Source organism: Falco naumanni, chromosome 19 (assembly GCF_017639655.2).
Source record: "Falco naumanni isolate bFalNau1 chromosome 19, bFalNau1.pat, whole genome shotgun sequence".
In the NCBI taxonomy this organism is placed as follows: domain Eukaryota; kingdom Metazoa; phylum Chordata; class Aves; order Falconiformes; family Falconidae; genus Falco; species Falco naumanni.
The window spans coordinates 5,549,615-5,563,007 of NC_054072.1; the positions used below are offsets into that span (position 1 = coordinate 5,549,615).

Below are 13,393 nucleotides of genomic sequence, written 5' to 3' on the forward strand. Positions count from 1 at the left end.
GCTCGGCAGAGGCACAAGTGCCTCGCTCTGCGACAGCCTCACTTTTGCTGTTAGCATGTACATACGCTTGATCAAAAACACACTTATCTATGGAGGAGACTAGTGACAAATAACTACTTACAACAGTCCTGCCATACAGCTGTGCCTTGGATTTCTCAGCAGCACTCTACCCTTCCATTGTCTGAGAAAAGAAACCGTGGTGTAGGGAAACAAGCACCTCTGAAGGGATGCTTTCAGACACCATTTCATTTTCTGCTGATTGTCATCGCTTTATAACCATATTAAAGCTGCAAGGAAAGAGATACAAAATAAACACCCACCTCAAAACCCCTGCAGACACCCCAAAGGAAATGGCTTACACAGCAATCAACCCAGTCCTTGAAGTAAAGTTTTTGGTACCACAGCTCATTTAAAAAATTAAACTCCTTTATTTGACAAATTAGAAAAAAATCAGAGCTAGCACATTAATACAAATAATGATCATGCTAATGATCATTCCCTCTCCCCCACTTAATCCATGGTTAGAGACTGCAACCTTGCACTCGTTACTCCAAATTAGCTCAGCTGCGATTGAAAAGACGGACTTAAACCCGGCACCAGGAGCAGGTCCTGCACTTTGTTTCAACATAAGCTACCCATGAGAAGGGGCGGGACAGCTCAGCTGGATTGAAGGGAGATGACTGATGATGGTGCTTTCTGGACCAGACACAAGAACCAGATGGGGCACACCAGATTGTCACTTTTTTCCAGTTCTTGCTTCAGGACCTTTCGAACCTGGGCTGTCCTCCTGCAGGCGTGCATGCTGAGTGCCTGCCTTGCTTCATAGCAGGCCTGAAGGGAGGGATGCCTAAAAAATTTGGTTAAACAAAGCAGCACAGGCCCCTGAGTAGGACAACTTACCAGCACTGCAGAGAATGCCTGCTTGGGTTCCAGGTTCATCCTCATTTGAGCCACTCCTCATGACCAACCTCCCCAAAGCTTTCCTCTGGCCTAGCATTCAAGGTCCAGCAGGAAAGGTGCAGACAGGACAGAGCCCATTGCTATATATCTAGGGGAAAGCTGGAAGCTGCAGGCTTTTCTTGGTGTGCTGGCAGTTGTTTGGGTTTGTACAGAAATGGTTTGTGGCACATGGAGTCCATCAGAGGAGGGTAATACTGCCTGTAGCAGAGGTAAGCAAGCACGAAGCCGATCACTGAGCCAACCAACACATCTGTGGGCAAGACCAGAGAAGAGTTAACTTTCCTTTACCCTACCAAGCTTCATGAATGAATTCTCCAGCAGGCAGCTTTTCAGACTGCTGAGAGATGAGCTGGATTGGTGACTTGACCCTTGGCTATAAAACTAAGCTTGGCATATATTTAAAAAACAAAGAGAAAGGCATCATCACCTTGCAGGCAGCAAAAAAAATTACCACTGTGAGAGCGATCAAAAAACCTAAGTTGCCACTGTGGGCTCTGAACACCTCTGTGGCAACACAGACTGCCCCCTCCCCGCAGCCAGAGTGCCCCTGCTCAAGGCACACCCGTCCAGGTCCACAGACCCACCTTGCCAGTGGTGCTTGTAGTCGCAGGTGCGGGACACGGCGATGAGGGTGGCAAGGAACAGTGGGAGGAGGAAGGCACAGAGCCGCAGAGCCCTGGCTCCCCGGCTGGGAGCAAAGCAGCGCAGCTTCCCAGCTATGTAGAAGGCAGAAAAGGCAAGACCAGCGAAGGCAACTGAAAGAAGAATGTCACTTCAGAAACTGCTCTGGGCTCTGCTGTGGGCCCTCAGCCAGACCTCTACCCTCTCCACTGCTGCGGTGGAAGGGCTGCAAGAGGATGTCTGATCTGCTCATGCAAGGCAAGGGAGGCAGCGGCTCATGAGTGATGAAGCCGCAGAAGCTAGTACTTGGCAAGCATCCCTCCTCCGAGGAGTTAAGCTTAAGATTACATTTTTCACCCCACTATCTTGCAGAGGGAAAGGTGAGGCCCCCAAACAGGCCGATGAATGTAGCCCGAGCTGTGGGATGCATGAAAGCAAGCCCAAGCTGCCCTCCCCCACGGGCTTCTGCTCACCATGGTTCACTGTCTGGGGCTGCAGCAGGTAGAGGACACGGAAAACTTACATGAAGCATGTCCACTGGGAAAGCTTTTGCGTCCCTCAGTCACTATGCCAGAGTCGCCTGTGCACACAAGCTCTGTATTCGCTTGTCCGTCCGGGAAGCATCGATAGAAGAAGTCTGGCCGTGGCCTAGGGCAGAGAAGCAAAGTACATAGCCCTCTGGTGTGCAGCACTCCCAGCATGACCCTCTCACGGAGCACCCACACCCAAATGCAGTCACCAGCCCCCTCCCACAGCCCCACCTGTTGTGCAAAGGGAAGGTGGAGCGACCCAGGCTGTGGGAAATGTAAAACTGAGCATCGCACCCAGCTCCGCTCCTGCCTGGACAGGCAGGGCTCGGCAGACAAGAGTCAGGCTGCAGCAGCATACCCGCACTGGCTCACTGCTGCTCGAGCAGCACCCAGTTTAGACTCTGAGGATTAGCACTGTGCTGATCCTCTCCCTGTCCAGCCCAGCAGAGCAAACCTCTTACAAGAACCAAATTCCTGCACAGCCTCAACGCACCCCAGCCACACGGCCTGCAGGTACACTGGAGCAACCTCTCAGGCTGCAGCTCGGTACAGGTAACTTTTTGCCACCCTGACGATGTGGCCCACAGAGATAAAACCACCCCATCCCCTCCCTTACGCTGCCAAAGCGTTCCATCCTGGCACAGGCCTGAACAAGCCCATCTGAAATGATGCCTGGAGACAGCAGGTCCCTGCCAGTGTTTGTTCTAATATTTAATTGTCTTTACAGCTAGAATAAACACATTCTTTCCAGGCTGAGCATGTCCAGCTTCAGCTCCTGGGCCTTATTCCTGCTACTGTAGCTCCACCACCGTGCAGATGTGCCTCCCCTCCCCACACACACACAGCTAGGAGCAAGCCAGTTTCTCACCTCCCCACAATGAGCTTCAGGGCATTTGTAAAAACTCCGTTGAGGGCAAGAGCAAGGCTGGCAGCTAGGAGAGAGCCAGAGAAGTCACGTCAGCATCGTCCCCATCTGAACATACAGCTTTGAGGCACATTCAGCCCTCAAAACTTCAGGTGGAGCCACACAGCCCGGCTTCAATACCCCTGGCACACATCTCGTGCCCCAGTAAAAGCAAAGGACTCATCTGTGAGATGCCTGGCTCGCAGCCACAGCATCAGAGCAGACTCCTTGGGGGGCTGCAGCTCTCTGGAATAAGAAGGAGCTCACCAAGGCAGGCTTCCCGTGTGTCGTCTTGGTCAGCATTCATGAACACCCTTGCCAGGACAATGAGCAATAAGGGAGACAGAAATGCGATGAACTGCACAAAATGAGAAGATCGTTAGGAGTCTGTTAGCGAAGCAGGTTTAAGTACTCTCACCAGAACACAACAGCAGCTGCTCAAGGAGACCAACACGCTTTCCTTCCCCAAAGGCAAGCAGCAACCTGTCCTCTCCAACACTATGCTTCTATCAGAAAGCAAACCCAACCCCAGCTGTATCTGCAGCAAACCCTGGCTAACCCTGTGCTCCCCAGAGCACAGCTATTCCTCCCGTCTGTCATTCATCAGCAGCGCCTCACATACGGATATCCCTTTGCAGTATCGACCACAGCACCTCAACTCTCCCCATCCCTGCAAGCACAAGGATTAGCTCTTTGTCAGCAGCACCCATGCTGCTAGTCAGCAAAAAACACAGGAGCAGCCGATGCAGAGAAAACCAGTTATCATTTACAGCACCGCAGCAGCAACTGCCACTGGGGGATGTCCACAGCATGTCTGACAGGCTCCCAAGGAATCTGCTACCACCACACGTCATGCTTTACACCGCCAAATCCAAACACTGCACCAAGGTTTTGTCCTTTTAACTTTTAGCGCTCACCTCTTTCGGAAAATCGTGTCATTTGCTGAGGGGATGCCTGCCCATCCCAGGAGCCCAAGTGTCTCATTGAAACACCTGTGCTTCCAAGAAAGAGACAACCCCTGTAACATACTACTGTCTGCTTGAAATCCAAGACTTACAGTTTTACATTAAACCCTTTCAACAGAGCCTTGAGACCTGAGGAAAACATTTTCACAACACAATTAACAATAAAACTTTGCTGAGAACAGCTGCTTTCAAGCAAAGTGTTCCCTGGTGGCAAGAGGTGGCCCCAGTAATCTTGATGTGAAGTTGATTATAAATAGCAGTGAAAGGCCCCCGCTAGGTTTTATAAACATAGTTAAAATCCCAGAGACGACCCTGGATGGTAAAGCCTAAAAGGAAGACAAAAATGTTTGTAAATGTTGTCTAGTTTTCGGTAATATGCTGCACTTCCAGTAAAAGGCATTGCGTTACAGGTGTTCATCGTGCAAGTTGCTTATCTAGGAGTGCTGCTGTATAAAGGACAGCTGATAATTAAGTTAAATTAAATAAAAACCTAAGTAAATGCAGAAAAGGGCTGAACTTACGAACATGGGTACTGTGGGTACGTGGTCCACCTCTACATAAGGGTTTTTATACAGCCACATCTCCTCAGGCTGTACCACGCGCTGGAACGGCGGCAGGAACTCCATGATCCTGGCGAGGAAAGAGGAATAAATAAATAATAATAAATAAGGGGGGAACAAAAAATAAATAAAGCGGATTCCGGGCTGGCAGCTCGGACGAACACGAGCGGCGGGGCGGGCCCGGGGGGGGGGGGGGGGGAACCGGGCCCGGCGGGGCCGCAGGGCGCGGGGGGCTGAGGGGCCCGGGCCTGCCACCCCGCCGCCCGCACTCACGCGAAGGCGGCCAGCAGCAAGGCCCGCACCGCCGCCTCCGCCACCAGCTCGGCCGCGCCGCCCGCCCGCCGCATGGCCGCCCGCCCAGCCGACGTGGCGCCGCCGCCCGCCCTCCCCGGGGCGGAGCGGGCCCGGCCCGGCCCCGCCAGAGACGCCCGGGGGAGCGGGGCCGGCGCAGCGCAGCACCGGGCCGCGGGGCAGCGCGGGCGGCCTTGCCCGGAGCCCGCGGCCTCGTACCCCCCCAGGGGCCGCAGCCCCCCCTCACACGGGCCCGGGCTTCCCCCTCACAGACTTAAAAGCCTTTCGTCGTTGGAACATTCAGAACGATTTATTGAAGTCAACCTCAAGCAAAAGTTCAGATCAGTGGAATGTCATTAAAAACCTTTCCAAATTAATCCTCACGGAAGCAAAAACACATCTGAATTCCAAAGTATTTGTAAAATAAAAAAGGCAACATCTCCGTAAATATAATGTACAAAAATTATATGTTCCTACCATCACACACATTCAGTAAGAAGCTAAAATATTACAGGCAATTCTAGATACACTATAACTAGTTGACAGTCAGCTAGCTATATACAGGGTAACCAAGCTTTACAGGTTTCACACTATGCAAGAGAACATAGGCCGAACAACAAAACCCCCAAAATATTGTATATCTCAAAGTCTATGCGGCAACATCAAGTCATAATACAGTAATGCCCCAGTGGAACATCGCCAGGGAAAGTTAACACTACTTCGTTAGTGTCAAGAGCTTCTAGTCAACTCCCAAAAACTCTTTTTAAGATACCGACTTCAGTGAATATTGATGCTTTGCTATTAAAGACTCGAGTGATTTCATTAAAATAACATTTCACAGAATCTACAAAGTTTGTTACAGATAAACAAAGTCTACAGAAATAACGACTCTACAAAGGTCATCCTTACAGATAGAGCACATGGGAATGGAGACGGAATCTGCAGGTATCCCTGTTGTGCAACACCACCGGCGCAGGAGCCGCCGGGATGGGCTCCCCGTGGCCACCCTGGGGCCGGCGGGACCCCCGTGCCCCCCTGGACCCCGTGGCGTCACCGTGCTTTCTGCGGCGACGCCACCAGGTTGTTTGGAAAAGGAAAAAAAGCAACACCAAAAATGAGATATAGCTCGACCGGTGACTAGGAAACAGCTGTTTCCCACCTGGCCTGGTGAGGGAGAGGGGTGGCGGGGGGCTGGGGGCCCACCGCAGCCCCTGGAGCTGGAGGGAGCGTGCCGGACAGGGGGCTTCACCCTCCTGCGCGACCCCCCAGGCAGGCAGTACCACGGGAGGAACAGTGAATGAGTGAATGGCTTTGGCAAATTCATACGCATTTTTCCCTTTTTGATTTCACATTAATTACAGAAGTCTATGCAAAGCACAGATAAGAGTTTCAGCCGAATGCCTCCCCTCTCTCCAGAGCAGTGAGACAGCCCCTCTCAGGGGTAATAAGGACCTGAGCTCATCACTCAGGAATAGAATATAATAGGAAACAGCTTTTTTTTTTTTTTTCCTCTCTCCTTTTTTCTTCCCCCCCCCCCCCCCCCCCCCCCCCCTTTTATTCCTCAGAACAACATTGTGAATACATCCAAAGTGTAGGAGTGTATCGTAAGTGCAAATGTTTTTGCTACACAAAGATAAATGGTGGGGAAAGCTGATGGAGAACGGAAAGCAAAGGGACAGCATTACTCCAAGGTTGCCATCTCTCATGCAACACACTTCTTGAACACACACAAGTTGAGACAGCCGCTTTGAAAAACTCTCCCATTTGCCATAGATTCACTGTACAGCGGGAGCAGAAAGTAACTTCGGGGAAGTCAAAGACATCTTCAATGTAGTAGACAAAAAAAGTTATGTATAAATAATAATAAAAAAAAAAGCTGTATAAGGAACCGCAGAGCTTCAAGTACATTAAACCCTGAATTCAATGAGGCAGAGGTTTCAATGTTAAAGTGACTACTTCGTACCAGCGTTGGACATCCCCCCTCTCCCACCCTCCTCCCCCCCACCCCACCCCCATATTTCTGTAAAGTTTCAATATATACAGATTTTTATGCTCATTGTTAATTACGTCTAGTAATTGTGTCTTTCCCATTCTATCCTGAAATTAAGATACAAGAAGGTTTTTTTTAAAGGCCAAAATCAAACATTCCAGCCCTATTTACTCGATTTTAACAGATTCTCCAAGACCATGGTGGTGACCAGAGAAGGTAATTTGCCCACAAAATTGCCTTTAATGCTACCTTTCCTGAGCTGCAAACGCCTTCAACAGTCTATTGATAGGACAAGTCTATACTAATCTGAAAGCTACAATAACTAATGCTTGCACCGTGTGTTTAGAAAACGGCAGTAACCAGCCACTGCACCATTTAGCCATGGTCTGCAGAACGTCTGCACTGTGCTAAGGTGCGAACTGGAGAGTAAAAGCTCCAGTAAACAACAAAATCCTGTTAACTTTGCAGAGCAGCTTAGACACTGCACTCTGACAACACGCAGGCGGCCAAGCTGAAGTTGGGTGCTGTCTCAAAAATTTAAAGCAAAACTAAGGGAAAAAAAGGGCGATGGTGCTTGTCGTTCCAGCCAAGGAACAACCGACAGGCTGAAACAGCAGATCTAAGTTCTCAATCGAAATCACCAGCAGTACTGTGGATTTCTCCAGGCCCCAGCATGAAACAACTAAACTATCCAAGATTACTTATCTCATTTTAGAGATCACACAAATTAATTCAGCAGCCGGCTCCTCCTCTGCTGATGCCAGTTAAAACAGCTGTTAGAACTTTTTCTTACAAAGGAACTGCATTATTGTTATGCAGTTTGCAAAGATGTGGTTAACACATGTATTTTAACATTTTGTGTTTGGCATATAGAACAAACCTCCTACAGTTAACATGATACTTTGAATTAGGCATTTTCTTATCTCAGAATGTTAGAAGTTTTTTTTTAAAGATTCACCTTCTCTCCAATAGCGTGAAATCCAGTTTTAAGACTTTCTGTTCGTAAGTTTCACAAGCTTACAAACCAATCTCCTATTTTCCCTTTTAAATCCAAGCCCAGCTGTTGGCTATTATTAATCTTTTCTTGGCAAAACAGGAAAAAAAAAGAGCACCTGTAAGAAGTTTGAAAACAAAATTAACCAAGACATCGAGTGGCATGGCATAGGAGTAGCAGCAGGCCTCAATTCACAGCATTTTACACGTTTTTAAGCCTTCTGTGAATCTCACATGTCCTGCGATACGTGGTGTACTGGCACATCTCAGCAGTATGTCTCACGAGGCGACTGACAGTCCGCGGCTCTTGTCTGCTCCCTGCCACGTCAAAACGCTCAGGAGGGTGTTTTGGTGCTACCACACCATCTCCCTCTGGTCACTAAGTCACCGTGGACATAGAATGACAAAAATATGGAGGCGCACTCACACTATAGCGTATCTGCAATATCCAGAATGCTCCGACTTCCCAAGAGAAAATCATCTGAACATTACCAAGCCTAATAAATAATATAAAGTAAACACATCGGGCCTTATAGACACTGTAGCAAGAGTTATGTTTGGAATTTCTGAAAAGGTTAATAACACCCCCAGTAAGAGCTTAAAAAGAGACATTTATCACACAAAGTGTTAAGAAAAATAAAATCCTTTTTGTAAATTTTTTTTTGTAAAAAATACCAAAATATAGCACTGCTTTCAAGCAAGATTAGTGTTTCAGACATTCACTGTAGTACGGACCACAAGATGAAGTGCTTTATAGATCCCAACAGCCCTCTGTACCATAAACTGACCCATGACAGACCTGCACTGTTGTGCCACCCAAGACAGCCCCAAGTTTGTAGAAGAGGCATCTGCAGGCGTTCAGAAGATGAACTGCCGGATCAGTTAAATGGCATGGTAGCTGCTTAAAAAGACTGTAGTGTATTTTGTAATTTTACAATTGCACACAAAAAAAGTTTCCCCCTATACATATAATTTGAGGACGAGAAGGACACCAGCTAGAGGCAAGACGTGTTCTAAAATCCCATGTGTACTTTTTCAGCCTACTAACTTTCTTGAACTGAGAAGTCACCATGTTCCTGTAGGTTTACGTAAGCAATTTTCCAGAGACAAGGTTCTTAATTCTTAATTCAAAGGCTTAATTTAGCCGGATGCCAGCAACACTTGATATTAATTCTTTTCATTCAGGATTATTTTCAATACCCATTAGCAAAAAGCTAGCATGAAGTTAGCCAATATCAGTACACAAGTCAAAAGTACACTCTAATGCTACTGGTGCACGGGGAGATGCACAGTGCTTTGTAAGATTGTGGGCCAGGGGAGGAGGTTCACCAAAGACTAACTTAGCTTGGGGAAACTAGTCCCTCTAGGCTCCTTAGACAAGAAATGGAGGAGGATAAGTTCTCAAAAGAAAATCTGGAGCAGGAGCCTACCTAAGCCACTTCAAAAGCCTCACTGAAGGAGCCTGTCTCTCTTCTCATTACCAGAGGAAATCTAAGAGAAAACCATCTCATGAGGCTAAAGTCAGCTGCTGTGAATATGGCCCGTTACCCAGACAGAAAATACCCTGTTCATTGAAGTGCTGAGATGTTTCTTAGCTCCATTAACAATGAAGATTAAAGTTAGATCCCTCTCAGCAAAAAGCAATCTAAACATTCGATCAAAACAAAACATGCACATGGGTCTGATTCCATAAGCGTTCAAATCTTCTTGGAAGCTAAAGGGAGTCTGAGAAGGCAGCAGTGAAGAATCACACTAGTATAAATGCCATAAAACAAGTGCAGACTTGGCAGATGACACATACACACGTGCAGAACAATCCCCCACCTAAAGAAGTCAACAGCAGAGCTCCCACTGGCAGGATAAAGACTTCAGTTCTGAGCGTGTGGCAGTATATGACTGAGGCTGGGAGGCTCTCCTAACTGGGAAGGTTTTCAAAGTTAGGCTGCATGAAGAAATGACCATTGTGCAATTAAGCTCCTTCTGAATTTCCATCTGTCTGTGAACACCAATTATAGCTCTTGAGCAAGGAACCATGATTTCTTTGCTCCTTAAACAATGCCAGATCTCACGTTACAAGCACTTCCAAGAAGTCATACACCTGATTTCTCATAGGAAAAGCTTTACAGTAATATTCATAAGTTAACATGATACATAACCTACCTTCTCAAAATGCCTTTAAAAACAAGTACTGGAACAGAGGCATTGCAGGGTCACCTGGTCTGAAACCCACATCTGTCTGTATGGCATCTCAATGTTACACAGAGTGGGGAGGCTTTATTCTTTTCATGAACTAGACATAAAAGTTACGTTGGCTTTGCTATTTTTTTTTTCCCCCGAAGACACGTTGACTGATCAAAACCAGATCTTAAAAACACCCTTTAAAAATTAAATAAATAAATATGTTGCTATGCTTTGCTTTCTAGTCTCAAAGAACATATTTTAAACAGAATATTCTTTTCACTGTCAAAAGGTCTACATTTTTCTTTGAAGGCCAAGACGTTTCTGGTTTCCAACAGTAAGAGCTGCTGTAGCACATTCAAGGGTAAAAGAAAGACCAAACAATAAAACCCAAACACCACCGCCTGCTTCTGCTTGCTAGGATTAAATGGTCCCGTTCCCAGTTCACACAAGACGGCTCTGATGACAAAGACTGAATGTGTCATAGCAGTCTCTTCAAGTTCATCGCCTGTTTCCCCTCTTCTCTCCTCCCTTGTTTGTTTTTAACCAAATTCACTCCTTTGCTTCTTCTACAGGATTCTGTTGTTCCAATTTGCACGTTATCTTGCTCCAGTACTCAGGTGCCACAGGAGATTTGGGGTCATGTGCGGAGCAGCAGAGATGGCCATCCAGTGCTGATGCCACCAGGGCTCCCTTCTCGTGATCTTTACAGAACGAATGAGGGCAAAACTCACAGAACGAAACCGCAGGATTGCTACAGATGTCGCACTGATGCCACGGACATTCCCACTTTCCTGAGGATTGGAGGGGAAGGGAGGGGAGAGAGACAGGAAACTGCAATTAGTGCATTTTGGGGCCAGCACTGGCATTTAGCCCTTAGATGAATGCAAAGAAAGTTCAGGAAAATTGGCTCTTACTGTAGATGCTACTTCTGCTTCTCATTTACACGAATCTGACTGGAAACAGGTCTTAGTCATTTTGCATACTTTAGGCCTCACTTGGCTCAAAGCATTGCCGCATGCATAACCAGAGCTTAAAATAATTAGACCAACCTCCTCTGGCATCAAGATGCCAAAAGCCCTTGCAAGTTGGAGAGTTTTGTACATTTTTCTGATTTGTGAACATCTCTTATTGATCTGGACACAGCATTTGCTCAGATGGGTATCTCCAAATTAAGTTTTAGTTCAGCTGCAACGTACTTTAATGTAGATGGCTGAATGGGTTTTGAAAAAATAAGCAAGAAATGGCTCAGAGAAGAACAAGTTGTGTAAAGATATGTTTGAGAATAGAAAACGCCAGATCCCCCAAACCATTCAGACATGTATTTGTATGCCCATGTGCTGGACTCTCTGACTGCAAAGGTATACTGAACACAGCAACAAGGGAAAAATCAAAAACTTCTTGCTGCTGTGTCCAAGACTTGCTGAAGTCCCTTTTGGCTGGGTTACTGTTGAGAAAGAAAAAGCATTCCCCTTCACAGGGAAGATTAAAGAGATAAGGGCTTTAACAAAATCCTGCAATGGTGTTAAGGTGATGGGTTGCTGTATAATTTGAGCCCTAACTACAAAAAGCTAGGCCTTAACATGGAAAAAGTTCAATGGAAGGCAACATGCCATCAGCATACAGTAGATAATTTAAACACATTTACTGATTAATCAAGCCCTACACATCATACTTGCTATGTCAGGTTTGGACTGTCATTTAATTTGCACTTGGTGACCTTGGGACACCAAGATAATGCTTATATTTCAATTAAAATTAGAGGAAGAAATCTGATCCAGGAAAGAAATGCAACAAGAACAACATTTAAAATTATTACAGTGCCTCTCTGTCCACCGGTTCTCATTTAGGAACACTTGTCACCTGATTGATGTATTTCTAAAAATGAGTGGTATTGCAAAAGCAAATACGTTGCATTTGATGTAGATGAATACCGCATTTCAGCTCAAATATTGTCTTGCTGCAGGAAGGAAAAGAGTAGGAGGAAGCCACACAACTGCTCTTACCAAAAGGTGGTTGAGTCAGGTTAAGGCATAGGAGGTGGTATGCTTTGGGACAGTCCTTTTTATCACACATGACTAGTTCTCCCCCATCTCCACACTGGAAACAGTTGTCTTCGTGCATCTGCTTCTGTTCTGTTTTTATTTTCCGTTTCTTCTGCTTTAATTTTGCATTCTTCACCTTCTCTTCATTTGCTGTTGCAAATGCTGTCTAGCAATTACAAAGATCACAGCATACAGTCACTTTATAAAACCCCTGCATTAAAGTTAAATCAACTCTGGGTTATCATTTGCATGAACTATGCTTAAATTAAATCTACTCAAAGAAGTTTTTAAGCTATGAAAGCCAGAAATGCTATCCACATGTACCTGAATTAACACAACCTGGTAAATTAACTTCACCTTAGATACACTAGCACTACCATGCACAACTAAAACCTTTAGTCACTTTCAAGGGTAGAAAGTATTACACAGACTGAAATAAAAAGTTCAATAGAACAGAACCCTCTTTGCCCTGCTCTCATGAGATCTCTGGATTTAAGGAGAGAAGCTTCAACTTTCATCCATGTACCTTTGGACGCACTCCTAGGAAACCACTGCAGTTTTCTGCTCCACAATGACATTCAGTCCTACCATTGCCCAGGCAATCCAAATTATAATTAAATGTTAACTCCATTCCTAAAATGCAAAGAAAAGCAATTCACCTACACAGACACTGACGAAAGACAGGCTCATGACATGACATTTCATTAGCATTTATCTTTTCATAGTCTGTAAGATTTAGCAGCAATAAGTTTTAAAACAGCAAGCTTGAAACAGTGCATTGATTTCATTCACCTTGAAAGTAGCAAATTCTGTTTAGATCAGATATGAGTATCAGTTTAATATAAGTTGTAACTTAACATAAGTTAGAATGACAGATCAGATAAAACACTGAACACAGAAAGATAATACCACACCAAATATATAGGTGTAAGAATCAACACCGTGGCGAGCACTTACATGATGCAGAGTTAACACTGCACTTAACAGCAAACCCTGTAGTTAGCTTTTAACAGTAGCTTTCAGCTTCAGACTATTTTTAACTATAAAATCCCTGCTAAAACTGGAACTTGAATATTTGTCTCCACTCCAATGAATGACTAGTTCCACTGGTATTAAGGAAATTCAGAGAAAAAAAACCCACAGCCAGGTTAGGAACTTAGCCATGTCAAGACAAAGTATACATGCAAACCAGTACCATCTTTTTACCTGCAGGAATATCACAAAGAGCAAAGAGTCCAACTCTAATGTCACCATTCACTGTCCATTTCTGTGTTTCACAGTTTGGATTACAACTATGGTTCATAAAACGAGAATAATTCCCCTTTGGGCCAGCATCTATTATCCGGTCCTTCAAAT

The 13,393-nt window shown here is 45.8% G+C and overlaps 2 protein-coding genes across 5 annotated transcripts in view; both read right to left on the reverse strand.

The window, feature by feature from the left end:
- Positions 1–405: 405 nt before the first annotated feature.
- PLPP5 (phospholipid phosphatase 5) lies at positions 406–4,906 on the reverse strand. The gene is made up of 7 exons (XM_040617907.1): positions 4,814–4,906; positions 4,502–4,610; positions 3,283–3,373; positions 2,980–3,043; positions 2,105–2,229; positions 1,545–1,715; positions 406–1,210 (listed from the first exon to the last, which is right to left on the reverse strand). The coding sequence occupies exons 1-7, from the start codon at positions 4,885–4,887 to the stop codon at positions 1,041–1,043; spliced, it is 804 nt and encodes a 267-aa protein (XP_040473841.1). The 5' UTR covers positions 4,888–4,906; the 3' UTR covers positions 406–1,040.
- Positions 4,907–5,122: 216 nt separating this feature from the next.
- Positions 5,123–13,393, reverse strand: part of NSD3 (nuclear receptor binding SET domain protein 3) — a 52,520-nt gene continuing 44,249 nt past the window's right edge. For all 4 annotated transcript variants that reach the window (XM_040618146.1, XM_040618144.1, XM_040618148.1 and 1 more), the window contains 4 exons: positions 13,244–13,385; positions 12,564–12,670; positions 11,999–12,203; positions 5,123–10,786 (listed from right to left, as the gene is read on the reverse strand). In XM_040618146.1, the coding sequence (XP_040474080.1) occupies positions 10,545–10,786; positions 11,999–12,203; positions 12,564–12,670; positions 13,244–13,385 (696 nt within the window). In that variant the 3' untranslated portion in view covers positions 5,123–10,544. The remainder of the gene's footprint in view (positions 10,787–11,998; positions 12,204–12,563; positions 12,671–13,243; positions 13,386–13,393) is intronic.

Bases quoted from the DNA above. Each gene is read 5' to 3' on its own strand.
- PLPP5 (XM_040617907.1), bottom strand. From the start codon at position 4,887: ATGCGGCGGGCGGGCGGCGCGGCCGAGCTGGTGGCGGAGGCGGCGGTG. The intron at 2,230-2,979 runs GTGAGAAACTGG...TCTCTGCCCTAG, and splicing joins CTGAAGCTCATTGTGGGGAG to GCCACGGCCAGACTTCTTCT. The intron at 1,716-2,104 runs GTAAGTTTTCCG...TTCTTCTTTCAG, and splicing joins TCCCAGTGGACATGCTTCAT to TTGCCTTCGCTGGTCTTGCC.